This window comes from Lissotriton helveticus, chromosome 3_1 (genome assembly GCF_964261635.1).
Source record: "Lissotriton helveticus chromosome 3_1, aLisHel1.1, whole genome shotgun sequence".
NCBI classification, from domain to species: Eukaryota; Metazoa; Chordata; class Amphibia; order Caudata; family Salamandridae; genus Lissotriton; species Lissotriton helveticus.
This window is the reverse complement of record NC_136061.1, coordinates 759,763,602-759,783,169: the sequence shown is the minus strand read 5'-3', so window position 1 is coordinate 759,783,169 and position 19,568 is coordinate 759,763,602. Positions and strand designations below refer to the sequence as shown.

The window sequence follows — 19,568 nt, the reverse complement described above, 5'->3', positions numbered from 1 at the left end:
CCTCAGCATAGAGATTGCGTTGGCCACAGCTACAAATGATAGCAGGTTCACCTAGGAAGAGTGCGGCTGCGCCGTCCTTGCCCTTCTTGACCTCTCTGCTGTGTTCGACACGGTCTCCCATAATATGCTATCCTGTTATCGAGGATGAAGGAGGCTGATATTGGAGAAAATGGCCCTCAACTGGTTTTACTCTTATTTGAGAGGTCTACTGAAAGGAATCTCTCTGCTTTCTTTTGGCTCTTATTGTAAACTTTTGTCTGTGAGGTAAACTAGGGTTCATCTTTCAGCCACACCTTGATCAACTTCTATGTTGCCCCCTCGCCGGTTTTGTTGCTTTATTTGGACTGCTGTTTTTTGTCTATACTCATGACATCCAAAATACATTAAAGGTTTTACACCCTCTCCATGCTGTATAGGCACAGTACCAAACTTGTTTGCCAACTTTAGCAGCCTGTTCACCAATTCTCTAGGTTTCAACACAGATAAAACAGAGGTGCATGTTTTTTTAGCAAACCTGGCAGATAGCCTTTCAATTTTGGCATACGTTTTTTCTTTAATCTTTTTGTCTTTTCCCTGAACCTGAAATCTTTCTCTTCATAATTCATGATTATCCTGTAACTTGAGCTTTGAGTCCCGTGTCTGCTTCACTTAGCAAATCTCCAGTTCTTTATTAGTGTAATTCAATAAAATGTACTCAGTTCATGAATAGCTCTTGAAAAATGTATACTATTGTATTTCTCCTGAAAATTATCAACCTTAGATTCTTCTCTTCCATCAATTTATCATCTAATCTCTTCACTGTTACCTAACCATTTAAAAGGATAGGTCACACAACAGCTCTGCTTTACTCGGCCATATAATCTGCATTACCTCTTCTGTCACAATAGTTCTACCTAGTTCATTCCACTGAAATTGCACCTTCTGTTATTTCAAACTATTTACATAAAGGTCTGTATGATAAAGACACCTCTGTTTTGGTTGTTTTGGATTGTTTCACTGATTTTGATATTGGCTTTTGATTTGAAATACAGAAGTGTTCTTCATTGGTTCTCCTTATATCTTGAACTTACTGAAAAAGTCCCCCACTTCATCAAATTTCCCCTGAGCAAGGACTTCCTCAAAGCTCTTTGTCTGGCACTTTGTGTATGTGCATTTAAACTATTCACCTGACTTCTGTAGTGACTTGCTTCAGCTTCAAAACACATCTTCTATGCTGGCAGTACTTAAAATCAATCTACAGAACCATCTGCTTCAAGAAGCTGCCAATGCCAGGCTACAAACAAGGGCAATTGACCCAGACTTTCAGCCCCAGAGTCCAAATGTGGACTCATCATGTTGCCCAATCTACCATTACAGTTGGTAGTGTCTCACCAGCAAACCCATAATCCAGACCCAGACACTCACCACAGAGGGAAAGCCTCATAACTGCTTGCATGCATCTACTCTGAATATAGCAGCAGCAGCTGTCCAATTTGTGCTACATGAAGGTCAAAATCACAGCAGTTTCTCAATTCTACTCCCACATACACCGGCCTCTCAGTCTAAATTTGATATCCAAACAAGCTGGAGGTTGAACACAAATTGCCACAGGCTTTGTCCAAGGTTAAAAAAATACAGATCCATGTTATCTAAATACAGACAATATCCAATGGTTTCTCACAGAGATTCCATGCACCACTGGACAAATGCATTGTTTCTTACCCTGGCTGTATCAAATGCATTGTTTCTTAACGTGGCTGTATCAACAGAAAACCACTGATGAAATCCAGTCAAGAGATCAAGATGTCTCCAAGAACCCAGCAGGCCAAAGTCACCTGCAGTAAAATACTAGTGTTTCTTCATATCCGTGTCCGCCATTTAACACCGACGGTCTCCAAAATGTAGCAGTATTGCTAATTTACTGAATAATATGTCACTGTAAGAAAACCAATCCCATAAATAAAAATTCTTCAGCACTTTATTTTTTAAACAGATGCATATTAGTATAAAGTATTGTTAAAAAAAATAGCTACGTTTTTTTTTAAATTCTATAAGAATCTGTCCAAATGAATTTCTTTTCAAAAGAGGTATATTTTATTACAATTAGATTAGCATGACAAGTCATACAACAGGTACATAAAATAGTTAAAATACCTGGTTACCAAAAAATAATGTTGTTTACATTTTTAAAGTAATGTACGAACCAATGGAATCAGTATTTTACAAAGTACATGCCAGTACTTCATGTACAAAGAAAATTACAAAAAATGTGCAAAAAGCCAGTTTCAATGATGATTTACAAAGCAAGAATGATACAAAATCGTTCTACAGATTTCACTTGCAAATTTCACATGCATTAGAAAAGCACCCACATTTTCCATGTTGCAAATGGGAAGTGTTGAGTGAACTTTGCAGCATGCCTGAAAACAGCTGCTCACAAAAATCGCAATAATTTCAAGAAAGGCTTTACATGTTGTCAGTTAGGTTAGTTTTATATTACATTGCCAGCAGAGTTACCTGAAACATCCAAAAATACGAACGTATATATACAGTACAAATTTTAAAACATTAGTGAGATATTAAACATGTCAACAATAAAAACAATAGCCTGGCTACCTACTGACTAGTTCTATAATACCACAAGTGGTTTTGGCTAAAACATCTATTACTTTGGGTTTTAAGACTAAGCACATTGTTATCGAATAAAAAAACAATGAAAACATTTCATACATTATGTGCAAAAAGTGGTTTCAGTATCAAATTACATAACAACCAAAATATTTATGTACATATTTTATATAAGAGGCAATGTTGTTTTGCGTCGTAACACGTCTTACTCTTGGAAATGTATTGTACTGCAAAAATTTAAGTGCAAGTGCTTGCATTATGATTTAGTGCATTTATCATTCATTTTGTAACATTTACATTTACAATGAACAAAAAGTATTCTTCCTTCATAATTGTTGAATATCTTCTATAATGTTGGATTAACGGGTTAAAAAACACAGACCCAGATTCCACAGCAGAGCTACACATATTTTTGTTCTGACGATATTCAGTTTCCTTTTTTTAATAGATGATTAGCCTAGGGAAGCATAAATAAACAAAACATTAAATAGCTTTATACTGCTCCAAATTACACTTAGATTGTTTGGAATGTCATGAGTTAACAAGCTTTGCAAATGTACAACTATTTGGCCCAACCAAAATGTAATAACGAGTGGAGATACAATATGAAATCCCAAAAAACTGAAAAAGTAGTGAACCTTTTCTGCAAAAAAAAAAAAAAAAAGACAACTATTCAGACGCAAATGCACAAAATATGTGCAGATATCTGAGCTTCATGCAGCGAAATCTATTGTCACTGGCATTTTTATAACATACCTAACGAGGATAACATCTTTTGGAGTACTAAAGGCTTTCAATAGAACCACCTTTCATTCAAATGTAGTGTATTCACAATGTCAAATGTCAAATGTCAGTCACGGGAAAATAGTCCGGTTTCAAACTGAACACTTGGAATACAGAAGCAGAGTTTTAGATGGGACAATTATTTTAGGTATGTTTAACTTATAGTAGTATACGTTTTCTTAGGGCAATACAGTAGACCTTCATATAATCCTCAACAGGGAAATTCAGGCTTGGACGGATTGCATACACACTTTACAACAAAATAGCTGCCCCGAGGTTTTACAGTTGCAAAATCTATGCTCCACATAGATGTCATGTATTAAACGGTAAACTATCCATCCGCAGTAGCGTTTCCTATATGTTTTCTAAAGACGCCCGAAGATGAAAAAGTGCGCTTTGGAATGTATTTCTTCAGACTGCCAGTGGTGTGAATAGTCTGGATCATGCATCAGATATACAGCTCTGGATCTTGTCCATCCACTGTTGGGCACTTTGTGCATCCTGAGCACAGAAATTATACACACGTTTACTGGTTTTCACCTAAAAAACAGAAAGAGAGAAAAGAAACATTACATAAAGATAATTTATGACAGTGGTATTGCCATGGTTTATTTATTACATTTTTTATTTTGCTTTAGAAGAACACATCATCGAAACAGACTGATAGAAGCTAATGAGGGCGTGGTCGAGGTCATAGCAGCTAATGAGGGCGTGGCCGAGGTCAGGCAACGTGCCCTAGTACAGCCCATCCTCTGTCTCTGAATCTGATTTCAAGAGTTGTCTTCTACTCTTTGAGCATGCTTCAGATTTGAATGTCCTTTTCATCCATCTACCAATCGTGTTGACATTATTTCAAGTTAAACAACTTCCACAAAGATTATGATTGCTAAATTCCAATGATTAGTGTTTACATTGTGAACATTAAATCCCAGATATATGCTTGTCTCATTTTGTGCCTTTGTATCTCCATTTTGTTACTTTGTATACCTTAAATCTTCCTCATTATTTGTACAATACGCACTGCATAAAACGCTTTAGCACTTAGACCCATCACCTCAGTATACTCCTTTTCGAGCAATCCCCATTAATTTTTATGATGTTGTGGTCTTGCAAATCCCTATTCTAACTTTCTAACTAGTTCTCTATTATCTTGGAAACAATAAGTCAACAGTCGTTACCATCAAAAATAATATCAAAAACTCTTACTCATTTCACATCCCCTTAATCCTCTCATCAACACACTCCTCCTCCATTCACTGTGTTCAACCCGAGTCTGGTGTTTAACACTACCGGTATCCTGCCCTCCTTCAAATAATCGTCTTCAATATCAATTATCTGTAACGCCAAACCTGTGAAAGTGAGTTTATAAGACACAGTCTTTTCTATCACCTATCTGATCAATGCCTCCCCTAACACTGGTGATATTCCGCAAACATTCAAATACTCCATCACTCCCCTCCTCGAAAAAACACGCACAAACCCAAAGGTCATGCTCAGGTACAGGTCAATTTCCATTCACTTCTGCATTTTTTTTATAAACATATTTTTATTGTTTTCATTACTACACAACAAGTCGCAGTGCAGTCAGTGCAAATCAGAAAGGGGTAATATTCCCATATAATGATACAGACAAATTAAATTCGGGAGTACTTTTAAAGCAGGTCTAAATCCCCCCTTCAGACCATTTGGTCCATACTTTGGCATACTTGGTTGGACAACCCTGTGCTTAATAAACAGGCTTCTCTACTTCACTTCCTTCCTCCACTGTGGGAGGCCTGGAAGCTTTCCAGGTGGCTGCAATATCCCTCTTAGCCACCAGTACTGCTGTTCCCAGTAATGCCCTGTTTGCCCCAGTTCTCCCGACCCCCAGCAGTACCATTGATGGGGAAAGTTCAAGCAGTATACCCACTGCTCATTGCTGAGAGCTCAGCAATGATTTCCCTCCAGTACCCCTGTATGATTTCACAGGACCACATCATGTGAAAAAAATCAGGTTTTTGGGAGCAGCGAAAGCATGAGGGGCTGGGCAGCAAATTTGATTGATAGAGCCTGTTGGGGGCCAAGTACGCACATTGTAGATAATATGTCTGCGCCAAGTGCAGGCAAGATGACATAGTTCACACCTGACAGGCCACTAGTGCATCACTCCATTCAGCGTTTTCCATTGGCCCAAGCCACCTTTTTCAAAGTGCTGAGAGTGCAGATGAGACGTTGATAAGTGTGTGGTACATCTGGGTGACCCCCCCTCACCAGAGCTACCATCAAGGATTTGCCTCCACTCGGCTAAATTCTGGTATCTGCAGGTCTCAGGCACATAAACCCTAAGAGCATGTCAGAGTTGCATATACTTGTGGGTCCTTCACAGGGAGTAGATTTGCTGAAGGTCGTGAAAAGAGACCATATGGGATCCCTTTCAGACGTCCCCCAGAAGTGTCATGCGGATGGCATCCCAGTGGGCGAACCACTCCAATGACGCTCTCTCCTTCAACCACCTACCCTACCACAACGGAGTCTTGAGTAAGCTTGAATACCATCCTGTGTGCTTGTGGGCTATCTCTAGCCCTCAAATACCACCGGGTCACCTCAGGGAGCACTGATTTTGCCGGGTTAACAGTTAGTCCTGATGCCTCTGCAAAAAGTTGCAGGACCCAGAGGCACTGGGGGACACTTAAGGCCAGGTCAGCCAAGTACAGCAGGACATCATCTGCGTATAAGGCAATGCGGTCTTCGTGCCCTCGCCTCCATTTCCACCCCTGTCTCTACCAATCACAAAGTATAAGCATCGCCAGAGGTTTAATTGCTAAGCAAAGAGGAGGGAGGAGAGGGGGCAGCCCTATCAGCTTCCTTGCCATATGGGGCACTCCTCAGAGATGGCACCATTAACCTAAACTCTGGCAGTGGGATCTGAATAAAGCATCTTTACCAGACTGCAGAACCGGGGTCCAATGTCTGATCGGTCAAGCACCTTCGCCAAGTACCCCCAATCAACACAGTATCAAATGCTTTCTCAAAGTCGATTAATAGCAGAGCCAGGGGGTGCGGTAGGAAGTGTTGATGTGCAAGAGCTACTTGAAGACTTCGGAAACAGAATCTCATGCTCCTCCAGGGCATTAAGCCACCATGGTCAGGATGAATAAGGGACCAGAGGACCTGCCTAAGTTGCGTAGTAAGTATTGCGGCAAAGATTTTCACTTCACCATTGATGAGAAAGATAAGGCGGTAATTGGCACAGGAGGTCGATGGGGGGCATGATTTGGGTATGACTGCAATCATGGCTCGGTCAATCTCCTGGGGAAAGGAACCGATTTCTGTGTTCTCCGCATACATGTCTAAGAGACGGGGGAAAGGACATCCCGGCATTTAACACATAACTCAGTAGGGTACCCATCTGGCCTAGCCTGATTGAGATATGGCCTCTCCCAACACTTCCAGTGTAATGGGCTCATCCAGTGCACGACTCTCAGCCTGTGACATCAAGTAGAGGCATCTCCATCTCACCAGCAGGGCGCGAGGTAGCTGCGAATAGTAATCTGCAAGTGTCTATGCTATGCTGGGGGAGGCAAGGTGGGCACAACCGGCGCCATCCAAAATTTCTGGGATTCCTAAAGGCTGTGACGCCATCTAGTAAAGCTATTTCCCGTTTTTGTTTCCCTACCCATAGACCGTGCTGTGGACGCCTGCCAAAGCAACTTTGCTGCCTCAAGAGATATGAGTTTGATCTCTGTACGAATCAGCGTCAGTTGTCTTCCGAAGTCATCGTCTGGACCTCTGGCCTGTTGCATGTTCTTGCCGTGCTCACAGATGGTGGCCTTACATGCCCCCCAAAACATACCTGATGACTGTACCGACCCGGCGTTGAGCTGAAAGTATTGCCGGATTCCCTTACCTACCGCCTGAACGTACATCATATCCTGTAGATGTCAGGTGTTAAGCTGCCACATTGGACGGCAGTGCAAGGTGGGTTTACCAATTTGAAGCTGCAATATAGTGTGGTCAGAGAGTCCGTGAGGCAGTATCTGAATGTGTGAAACTAGGAGAATGTCTGGAGCCAGCATAAAGATCAGGTCAAACGCACATGTGTATGGTGTGAAGCCGACGCATGTGTGTACTGTTGTTTTCGGGGATTCTAAACCCTTCATACATTGCATAGACCCAGAGCAGTTGTTCACTTTTGCAATGTTCGGGCATTTTGGTGCTCAGAAACAGTGCCCGCAACATTCAACGACGGATCGAGGACTGTGTTGAAGTCTCCAACTATAAATTTGAAGCCAGGTGGGAGCCCAGCCACCATGTCAAGGAATGAGGCCAGGAAGGACTCCAAAGCCACTGGCGGAGCATACATGCATAGAAGGTTCAGGTAACGGCCCTCCGGAGAGCCTGTGAGTGCAAGGTACCAACCCTGACACCACCATGGGAAGGGAACGCCTTAGTAGGATGGCCACCCCTCAGGCTCCCCTAGTAAACCCAGTGTGATAGACCATGTCATAGCCTTGTCTCTCGAGAAATGGGCACTTGGTCCCCAAAAGGTGAGTTTCTTGGAGGGAGACAGAGGGAAGAAAGCATCGCAGCACTGCAGGGCGCTTAATTTTGTCCAAGAGACCATTAACGTTCCAAGACATAACGCTATATGGGGTCATGGCTGGGCCTTTGGTGATCGTGCTGGCTTAAGTTGGGAAACCATGGGACATTTGTACCAAGACACATTGATCATCTCGGGTGAGGACAGTAAAGTAACCAGGACCCAATGCCATTTACACAGTATCAAATCACAGCAACAACCTAACAGGAAAAAAATGCACAAACCAGCAGTAAAACAGTAAAAAGCACCCATACGGCGTGCAACCTCCTGCACCCCAACCCCACTGCCCATACGTCCCTTTAAGGAGCATCTGTTGGCCAAGTGCCCAAATTGGGAAACAAATGGAGAAAGAAACTAGAAGGAGCCCCTCTAAACAGGCATGGTATGGTGGACCCCTACAAGTATTAGATCAATGTGGTAAACCCCTCTGAACCATACAAGGACAGTTCGAATCCTGCAGCGATAACCCTTAAAGTTCTCTATTTGCCAAACTCTGGACCCTGAGTCCAAGCCACATCATATAATCGGTGAGGGAGTAAGGATCCGACGTTCTTCAGACTGGAACCGTTTTTGGCAGCAAGTCATATGTTGCCCATTGCACTGGAGGCAACGAGAAGAAGAGGGCAAGGGTCGCTGCTGGTCAGACATCAGCTTTCCCTCTGTGAGCCAGTCCAGGCAGATTCAGGGGTTTCAAAGAAATACGACCTACCCTCATGAAGGATTTTGAGGTGTGCAGGGAATAATAGCATGTAGGTCTCTGAGCTGCTGTTCAATGGCCTCATAGGATCTGCGTTTCGCTTGGACCTCCCATGTGTAATCAGGAAAGAGCAGAATTTTGGAAATTTGGTAGTGAAGGCCCTTGTGGGCCCTGGACTCCCTCAGAATGGAATCCCTATCTTTGAATTTGAGAAAGTGTGCAATCATGGGCCTTCTTTGGACAACTGAAGTGGGCTTAGGAGCCAATGATCTGTGTGCCCATTCCACTACGAACCAGGGTGAGAGTCTTCCTTCAGGCATCCAAGATTGAAGCCAGTCATCCAAAAACATTGTCGGTCGGGCCTTCAATGCCATTGGGGAACCCCGCAAAGCGCAAGTTATTACGCGTAGATCGGTTCCCCGCGTCTTCAGCATGGTGATGGAGCTCCCCTGTACGGGTGAGAAGGAGGGCCACTTTTACTTTGAGATCGGTGACTTCATTCTCCCCTGTGGATATGCATCCCTCTGATTTAGCTATGCAAGCGGTGGTTTTGGGGAGGTCTTGACGAAGGAGTGCTACATCTACTAGGACCTCCCCTAGTTTGTTCTGAACAACCGCTTGCAAGGTCTGGATGGCTTGAAGAATCTTGTCTAATCTCCATTCACTTGTAGTGCCTTTGTCTGGTGCCTCTCCCCCAACTGGGGGGGCCTGTGGTTGTGTACTGATTGATACGTGGCTGGGAAGGGGTGTTTTCGCTGGCCTATCTTTCCCCATTTATCACCGGGAGTGCAGGTGTAGGCCTGTCCAAGGCTCTCAAGGCTCGACTGTATCGCTGCGGGCCTAGCCGTCCTCTAGCAATCCATGGGGAGCTATTAAACCAGAAACCGTGAGTCCGCTCCACAGGAGTCAATGACATCTGTGGCCCCAAGACCACCTCGTTGATGGCCTGCAGATGACTGATGTGGACGGGGCCCTTGTTCGCCAGTTCAGGAGGCCTCTCAAGCCTCAAGGCCATTGTGCCCAGCTCAGGACTGTAGTATCAGCAGATCGAGGGAGGCAGGAAGGCTGCCACCCCACCCACAAGAGACTCAATATCTCAAGCAACTCAGGGTCCAGTCAGACGAGGGGCATATTCCAGACCCCAACAACAACGCAGCACCGGGCATCTCACTCTTTCCATGCAGACTGAGAAAGAAAAAAAAGGTCAACTGTATGCAGCCAAGAGTAGGGCCAGGATGTAGAGTGTGTGTCCCAGGTCTCTGCCCAGCCAATCCATCAGGCAAAGCTTTCAGTAAGGCCAACCGGTATTAGGAGAACCAGATTGCTCCATGTTCTCTCCACACATTAACGAAGAGGCCCACCACTGGGCCGGGTCTGGGCCCGTCCTCTGTCTTATCAGGTTCCGGTCCTGCTCGGAGGCGCAGTTGATGCAGTCCCGTTTTGGAGCAGAAGGCCTGCCAGTTAGCGTAGGAAGGGTGAGGGAGGATGCGCAAAAGCCACCCAGCACTCTTTCGGTCGAACTGGTCCATGATGTGTGGTCACAGGCGGAGCGGGCCTCCTTACTACTTCAAGCCTGCATGCGCTCCTCTACTGGGGCCTTGACACTCGCCTGTAATGGTTGCATGGTGCCATATAGCTACTATCATTGGGCGTGGGGGAGTTCTTTTCTCTCGGCCGCCCTCTCCAGAGCTCACGATTCCGCAGTCTGCTGAAATGCTGCTCTCTCAGAGCTGGCCGGAATGGCCAATTGTCTTCACATATTGAAAAAAACACGTGCAGAGTAACTTTCAGTCCTGATTTCTCACAAGTCAGGACATGGCCAAGCCACCATGAACATATTAGAAGAATTGCTCAACGCATTGGAAAAATGTCAAGCCTGTGAACTGAGACTCTGTGAGATTTCCACACACTTAACACCAATGATCATAGAACTATCCTGGGTTGGGTGGCATCAAAGTAAAGGTGGGTGCACAGACCACTCATGAGTCACTTAGTTTCTGAATAATAGAATCCCCGCAACCCCTTCTAAAGTGAACCTTGGTATGTTCCTTGCTGAGATTTCATTCATCACCTGCGGAGTCTCCCAAGTTCCACACTCTCAGCTTGTTTCTTCAATGTTTACCTGGCAGCATTTGCTTTAACTCTGAAGGCACATAATTTAGAGTTTCACGTTTGCTGATCCTAGTCAGATCTTCTATAAAATGAAATAGCAAAGTGCAGTTCATCAGGAAGTTGCTAACTGTATGAAGGATGTCCAAAACTAGATGCATGATAACTTGCTCTGCCTTAGTTTTCGAAATCAAAAATCTTACTTGAGGGCCCAGTTGACCCATTGTACCCCCCCTTCGCTTGGCCAGATACAATGGGTACAACTCATAAGCCAGTTCAGAAGTTTGCAATCATTGTTTTACATTCTACAGAAATCTCTCTTTTATTTCACAAGTAAATGTAGTCACCTAAGGTTTCTTCTATCATTTTCGATTGCCTCAGGGCAGTACCACTTTCCTCCAATTCCCGCAAAAGACCATACATTACTAGTAATATTTTGCCTTTACTATTGAATAGCATCCTGACTGGTCTCCCCGAGAACTTCAAAAGCTACAAAGAGATCAAAAGCAAGAATTAAGGCTGATTTGCAAAGGTCAAAACATCCCCGCCCTCAGATCACTACATCGGTTTCCTATTCATGACAGGTCACACTTCAAAACATTGTCTACTGCACACAGACCCATCCGTGGTCTTGTACCAGATTACCTGACACAACTCTTTCAGCCCTACCAACTGAATTCAGAGATGATCTCCTGCTACCCTGCTGGCTACTCAGTGACCTCAACTGATATCGAGGTAGGTATTTTAATGCTCATGTCTCCTCTCTCGCCCCAATCATTGAAGACGGAAAAAGACCTCCTAAAGACAAGGCCTAAAGGTGTACCTCTTCTTCCTTCATATGGCCCTGAAGCAGGCTTCACCCTACTCTGTTTCCTGTTTGATTTAATCTATTTTTCTTCGTCCTCTCACAGTCAGCCTAAGACTGGTTGAATATATAGACCTTCACTTTGAGGCTTTTCGACTACTGCACTCTTTTACTCGCTGCATTATATCTTGGTCAATATTGATTGTTGTTCCCTCTTGCACCTCTTTGTGACCCTTGGCTCCTCCTCCCCTCCCAGACAATCACTTGTTGTTTGCTGCACTCTACAAAAAATCCAGATATGGATAGATGAATGAGTGAATGCAATGAAATTCTACCACAAAGTATCAAAGAGTTTAGAATGAACAGTTTTCAGGAACGTGGTTTGGTAGTCTAAAAGTGAAGGGCAGAAAGATTTACTTTTAATGAAGACAATGAGTGATCAAACTGTTTATAAGCTTTAGTTTTCAGAAAAATACACAGATATCCTTACACAAATCACGAGTAGTTTGCTCGAAAAATATGATGCAGCATTAAATCCGGCAACTGCAGAGGGTTATACCTGTTAAAGACCGTTTTCAAGTTATAGGCCCAAGACTATAAAGAGGAAGAGCAACTTTAACAACAGTGTTGCCTTTGGCAGTAATGCTGTAATGCTAACATAACTACCACTGACTGAATGTTCTAAAATAAACAAAAGTACAAGCAACTGGATAGAGGTACAGGCAGTCCATACCTACCATTATTGGACGTCTACCTTTCTATTGCCTCCCAGGTCTTTTGGACACAAACAAAAAGACAGGGAAGATGTTTGGTTCTTTCAACTGATTCTCAAGAAGAATACAGAAAGTAAGGTAAAGTCATATAGTAAAATCAGGTCATGTACTCCAATTCTTGAAGTTTTATGTCGATTCTATTTTTACAAATGCAGCTCATTCCTCGGAAGTTGATGTCGTGCTGGAATTTTAAGGACTCCACCCAGTTTGCACACAAGGCCCAGGGGGTTTCTGGCAACGATCCCTGAAATGTTTAGATCTCCGAAGAATGCGTGTCTGTGTCCAATCCTCTGCTTCTAATCATAATTCAGGATTATTTAAAGGGTCATTTCTCGATGTGTTCACTTTTGACATGCACATTGCAATGTCCACTTTATTCAACGTGTCAAGATGAGACTAAGCGAAACAGGTCTGTGGTTAGGAGTCAGCTATTTTGAAGTGAGAGTCCTTGCATGCATACACTGCAGAAAAGTTGAATCAACCACCTCAATGCAGTGGTATAGAAAGACTCAAGATGGCTTTGCCAGCACTGGGTTGTAAAGAGGCAGGGGTCACATTCACAATATGTTCAGAACAGTTTCCTGCACCGAAAGCTCATTCCCAGAGTTTCTTTTATGGAAGAAGACACTGACCTTGATGCTGAAAAGGCTTTAAGTGATGCCCCACGAGATACTTTGTGGTGTTGCCCAAGGCCCTTCATTGCACTGGCTGAGGGCAGGTTCCTACTTACATGTAATATCTATTAAACTACTCTCACAACATGTCGCCGCAGTGTCACAACGGCCTTAAAATGAGATGGGAAAGAAAAACATTTCAAAATCACTGCAAGCAAATATTATAGTGTCAAATCCAACTTTAGAGATCTCAACATGTAGCTTAGTGTGGGCCATATGTTTGATGCTGGTTGACTTAATTTTAGTGCATAGACAAAAATCTCAAATATCAAGCTCAAGCCACAAGTGATCACTAGGTGTCCACTGTTTTACTTTTTGTGGTCAATGTTTTCAGGACAGAATGGTCAGGTTCTTAAGATAACTTCAGTATGTCCGATGGAGGAAATACCAGCGTGTGGAAGTTTGCGCGTCTGCGAGAATTTCAAGGAAAAAAGTCGCACATGCACATTAAACTAAGCATGTTCACAATTCCAGGAACCAGATCTATAATTGTTGAACAAAACAATTCGTTTAAAGCACATATGAAAGCAAGCTGTTGATCTAACTAGGCTCATAGGACTTGCAGAAGTCTGAAACACACTCAAAGGGACGTCCTTTTTTCCGTGTATCGCGTGCCTTACCGAGATGGGTAACTATGCTGCCAAATGTGCTTTTACACCCCCACACCCCCCCCCTCACCATCCTACACACACACCACAGGCACTCTATTCAATGCTACTTCCTACAATAGTGCTTCTTGGTCTGTATAAATCCTGCAACTATTCCAATACAAGCGATATGTTCATGATATACAAGAATAACTTACTGCAAAGGTTGTTGGCTCATTAATTAAACAAGTAATTTCCACTTCCAAACCCTGACAAAATATTGTCCCTCCAAGCACTTACAAACGTGACTAAAGTCCAATGGTTGGTAAACAAGACTGTGGCATGTTCCACATCTGCATATTTCTTAAAAGATATGACTGCCAGTCGAGGGCTTCTTTATAATTATGTCCACAGTACTATTAACTATGGAACCAAGGGCCATGCCAATGTTTGCAAGTAAACCAACTTTAAAACACGAGTGCAAAATATGTACGAATCAAATCCAGCTTACATACCCAAAGCCCTGTCTGTTTCTTTACATACAAATCATTCAAAACTCACGTTCGAAGCACAAAGTTCAAGCTACCATTGCCTTAAGTTTGACCAAGTGAGCAAGGAAGGAATGTTTTAATCTACGAACGGCAGCAATGCATTTAAAATTTTAATAACCCTTCATCGTTTCCAAAATTACCGCTCGCAGCTGTGTGCAGAGTCCGTGACTATCATCTCTACACCCTGTTCGTTTGCCCTCTACAGTGACTGAGTGGAACTTTGGAAATATCACCGTCGCCGAGGAGAGTGTGAGGCGCTTTCGACAGGGGCTGGGACTGCGAGACCCAGGGTTCCGCGCAGGACTAACGCAGCGCACCTGGAGTCTCTTCCCGCCCCTGCTCCTCCCCGTTTGCATCGCCTGGCTTGCCCCTTCAAAACAGCTCGCGGCCCCCGCTTCGCGGGAGCCGCTCGCAGCTGTGTGCAGAGTCCGTGACTATCATCTCTACACCCTGTTCGTTTGCCCTCTACAGTGACTGAGTGGAACTTTGGAAATATCACCGTCGCCGAGGAGAGTGTGAGGCGCTTTCGACAGGGGCTGGGACTGCGAGACCCAGGGTTCCGCGCAGGACTAACGCAGCGCACCTGGAGTCTCTTCCCGCCCCTGCTCCTCCCCGTTTGCATCGCCTGGCTTGCCCCTTCAAAACAGCTCGCGGCCCCTGCTTCGCGGGTGCCGCTCGCAGCTGTGTGCAGAGTCCGTGACTATCATCTCTACACCCTGTTCGTTTGCCCTCTACAGTGACTGAGTGGAACTTTGGAAATATCACCGTCGCCGAGGAGAGTGTGAGGCGCTTTCGACAGGGGCTGGGACTGCGAGACCCAGGGTTCCGCGCAGGACTAACGCAGCGCACCTGGAGTCTCTTCCCGCCCCCTGCTCCTCCTATTAAACCGTGCCCCAGACGCATAGCGGGACGCGTGTGCGGGACGCCGGACGAAGCCCGGACAAAGGGCGGACAGTCCGAGACAGGCTGAGACTGGACTGGACACGCTACTCTGCCCGTACTGTCTTCGTTCAGTGTGGTTCTGCAGTAAGACTATTTATACTTATACTTATATTTATTTCCTGGATATACCATCATCCATTATAACATTCTTGTTACTTGGTTATTATTACTCTCTTAAGAAGAATGTCTAAAAAGAATTTAGTGGTGGGAGGTAACTCAATAGAAAATTATATGATACAGGTAGTCTCTAAGATTAACAACGAGAGGCGCGAATCGTTAGGTCTTAGCCTGTCCCCTAACTTATCTCCCCTAAGTTCTTCACCTGATTCACCCTGGATTGATATAGCTTCCCAGGTTGAGGGAAGCGCAGTTTTAGACTCTGACACCCCAGAACATGGCATTTTAAACCGGAGTACTCACACAACACAAGGTCAAGATATAGCTCAGGCTAATGATTTGGATTGTCAGGTAGTTGACACTGATCTAGACCAAGATCAAATTGTGCAGGAGAGTGAGCAGTCAAATAATGAAGCCGATCCCCCAGTTCTAGATCATGTGCCACGTGCTATCAGAAAATGTAGAAAAACTCAAATATACCGTGGTGGACCTCTTCTAGGGAAGAAGAGGGCTGTGTCACCTGTGAGAAGTAGGGATAAAAGCAGGGGGAAAGTAGATGATTCTGAGAAGCATTATATGGATGAGGAGTTATTATCAAGGTTAGCTGATCTAATTGACACTAAACTTAAAATCTTAATTAAACCAGTAGTGACCAAATTGGACAAGCTAACTGCTGATATAAAGAAACTAGGTGCTGATCAAAAAAAGTTAGCAGAAGCTGTGTCTAATATATCAGACACAGTTACCAGTCTAGCTTTTCCTGTAAAAGAGGCTCTTCTTCCTTCATCTGAGGGAGGTACTACTTCAAACATTATACACGCAAACTTACAGGAACAGCCCTCAACTACAGTGACACATCACCTACTGCCAGGAGTTACAATATCCCCAATTCCGCCTGTAATACCTACACCTATTACAGAAGAAGTCACGGTACAGTTTCTGGAAGACGCGGCTCCACTAGTACTGGTACTGGCAAACGTCCCCCCACTAGCCCCAGATCAATTAGAATCCCCCTCGGCAGTAACAAGTAAGGCCCTGCACTGGTTATCAGGTAATATGCAGCTGGCCCCGTGGGGGAAGCAACAGCTAGCTGGAGACATTAAGTCAGCCAGAAGAGTCCCTTGGATAGGTCAAAACCCTAAAAAATTCAAGGGTGACTGCATTATTATAAACTTTACCAATTCTGCAGTTTTACCAAACATCCTGCCAAATATTTCGCCGCCGCAGCGCAGAAGAGGTACTATCATTCCTCTCACCCTAGAATTTTTCGGCAAAAAACAGCGGAGCATGTCCTATCCTAAGTCTACTCATAATTTTACTAGGCCTATATGGCCAGCGACACCAAAAGGCTGGGGTTTTGAGGTTCCAACTAACAACTGGGGGTATAGTCAGGATAGAAGGGAACGTCCAATACGGCCACCCCTCCCAGATCAATATTACCCTACTCATCTTTTTAATAATCACTTTAATATCCCCACCTCTAATAGGTATGGCATTTTTTCAGACGAGGGGGGATTGGATGGGGTGGAATGACTACCTGACACACCAACTAACCTCTTCCCCACTGACCGAACGCCAGAAGTTATAGACCTCGTAGATATTCCCCAAGGGTTAGACGGGGGCTTGGATGGCAGGAATCAATCAGATACATTAGGTTTATCCACTGATATAAACCCAGTCTGCCCTCAAGCTTGTTCTTCGGCTAACCCCGGAACAGACCGGGTTCGCTGCTGTATAGGCCTAACACCTATTATTCAAACTGCACGTGGAAATGTGGCTATATCACAACACGAACCAATTAAATATAAAGAGGGGCTATTATCCTGGAATATAGCTGGTCTGCAGGATAAACTGTCTAATGTAGAATGGTTATCTTTTGTTAAAGACTACCCCGTTATTTGCCTCCAAGAAACCTGGGTAGTGGGCAAAAATATATACATTGACGGTTATGAGAGCTTTATAATCTCGGCAGTTCCTTCATCTAGTGGGAGAGCTAAAGGGGGTTTGGCAATCTTTGTTAATTTGTCACTAATATGCCTTAAAACTGTACATCACTCTGGCAATAATAATATCCAGGTTGTTGAATTTAAGAGGGGCAGTACAAGTTTCGCTTTGGTCAACTTTTACAATGCAGTGAGTCAGTTTGGTGATTGCAATATTGAGTCATTGCGTGAATTCCTAAGGGCCAAAGATGATTCCCTTCCCCGCCTCAAGATAATAGCGGGTGATTTTAACACTCATGTATGTGGGAATCCTAACCTGAGTCCTGCCGGTCACTTGGGCTGTAACCAACTGGAAGGAATACACTTTGATCACTCGCGAAGGGGTTCATGCTTAAATGACTTAGTGAATGAATATAACCTTTTTACTGCTATGTCAATAGTTGAGGAACAGACTGTATTTTCAACCCCTACTTTTAAAGGTCACGCCACAGGGTCATTTATAGACCATATTCTTTTATCGGCAGAATTTGTTAATTTTGTTGGTTTTTTTTTGATTATTCCAAGCATATTTAGCGATCATAATCCTTTATGTATAACTATGGGTGTGAATTTATTTGAAAAACATATCACTCGCAAGGACTGTGGTACTACTAAATGTATTAATGGCAAGCGACGTTTAAAGTGGTCAAAGGTGGACTGTAAGCAATTTTATTCTTCTATTAATAATGTATGCCACCATGATCTGATAACGTGTACATCTACTGCTTCAGCACCATTACAAATTCTGATGTCCTTCAATGAGATTACTAAAAAGGTGGAGTCACTTTTAACGTTACCTACTAAGAGGATAGCTAACTTTTCCAATAATCCAAAATGGTTTGACAGTAACTGCTCGAAGGCCGGTCGTGAGCTTAAGAAAGCATTAAAAACAAAACCGAGAGATCCCTCAACCATTAGGGTGTTGCGGGTTGAGTATAAAAAGTCTCTTGCCATTCGTAAACGTGCTGTCAAGAAAAACGTTTGGGAGTCTTTGCTAGATCCAGAGATACTAAAAAACAGTTCTAAGTTCTGGGAGATCATTAATAAGCCCTTATTTGATCATTCCAGCATTTCAAGTATAGGCACTAATATCCCAGAAGAAGTTTGGATTAACCACTTTAGCTCCATTTTTAAAGGTAACGGCCTCCAGGTACAATGTAGTCCAAAAGAAATTAGTGAAAAATCCTTGTTCTTCACAATTGATGAGGTAATTAAGGGCATAGAAGGCCTATCGAACAACAAGGCCCCAGGACCGGACGGTCTCCCCCCTGATCTTTTTAAATCTTGTAAAACACTCTGGGCACCGGTCCTTACAGCTGTTCTTAACGCTGCTGTGCTCTGTGGATGCCCAAAATCATGGGGGGTATCCACTATCGTACCTATTTTTAAAAAAGGAGATCGCAGTAGCCCTGCCTGCTATCGACCAATATCTTTAATAAACTCCGTGGTTAAAGTTGTGGGAGGAGTAATATTGAATAGATTGGTCAGATGGTCAGAAGAAAATAATATAATATCTCCAATCCAGTATGGATTCAGGCCTGGACATTCTACGATCTCACAATGTTTAAACTTACATCTCATCATCGCGAAGTATACTAAGGCCCGAAGAGGAACGATCCATATGGCGTTCATGGATCTTTCCTCGGCTTTCGATTGTGTGAGCCGGGGAAAACTCTGGGACGCCATGCTAAAAATGGGTGTGGACCCAAACCTGGTCGATTTGTTAGATGATATGCACTCGGACACCAACGCAAATGTCAGATTCACTCAAGACCTGAATGTGACCAAAGACTTTGAGGTGCATCGTGGTGTCCGTCAAGGCTGCATCCTGGCCCCATTTCTTTTTAACTTGTATATAAATGATCTGGAAGAGCATCTTTTAAGCACCAATACGGATTTTCCGTATATAGGACGTAGGGGGCTGCCAGTCCTTTTATATGCGGACGACGCAGTTCTCCTATCAAGAACAGCAAACGGACTTCAAATCCTATTAGATTCCTTCCATTCTTTTATGGCCTCAAGAGAGTTAAGTATTAACAACTCTAAATCATACATAATGAAGGTCGGACAGGGAAATAAAAAAGTAAACTGCTTAAATGTAAATGGTGTACGTATTCCTACCACACGTACATTTTCTTATCTCGGGGTCCTCTTTGACAGTCAACTAAACTGGGGTCCCGTGATTGAAAAAAAGAAGGGAGAAGTCACTAGGGTAAACGCGGCAATAATGGACTTTTCTAAGAAAGTGGGCAATAGTCCAGTAGCCGCCCTACTCCAACTTTATCAAGCCAAGAGCATCTCCACAGCGTGCTATGGTAGTGAAATTTGGGGTTATGTTCCTCCGGATCCCCTACAGACTATT

General features: G+C 43.7%; 1 protein-coding gene across 5 annotated transcripts in view; it reads right to left on the bottom strand.

Annotated features, from left to right (window-relative positions):
- Positions 1–2,050: 2,050 nt before the first annotated feature.
- Positions 2,051–19,568, bottom strand: part of SBF2 (SET binding factor 2) — a 2,295,537-nt gene continuing 2,278,019 nt past the window's right edge. For 3 of the 5 annotated variants that reach the window (XM_078680952.1, XM_078680953.1, XM_078680955.1), the window contains one exon: positions 2,051–3,930. In XM_078680952.1, coding sequence (XP_078537078.1) covers positions 3,832–3,930 — 99 coding nt within the window. In that variant the 3' untranslated portion in view covers positions 2,051–3,831. The remainder of the gene's footprint in view (positions 3,931–19,568) is intronic. The other 2 variants (XM_078680956.1, XM_078680954.1) reach the window with 1 other exon arrangement.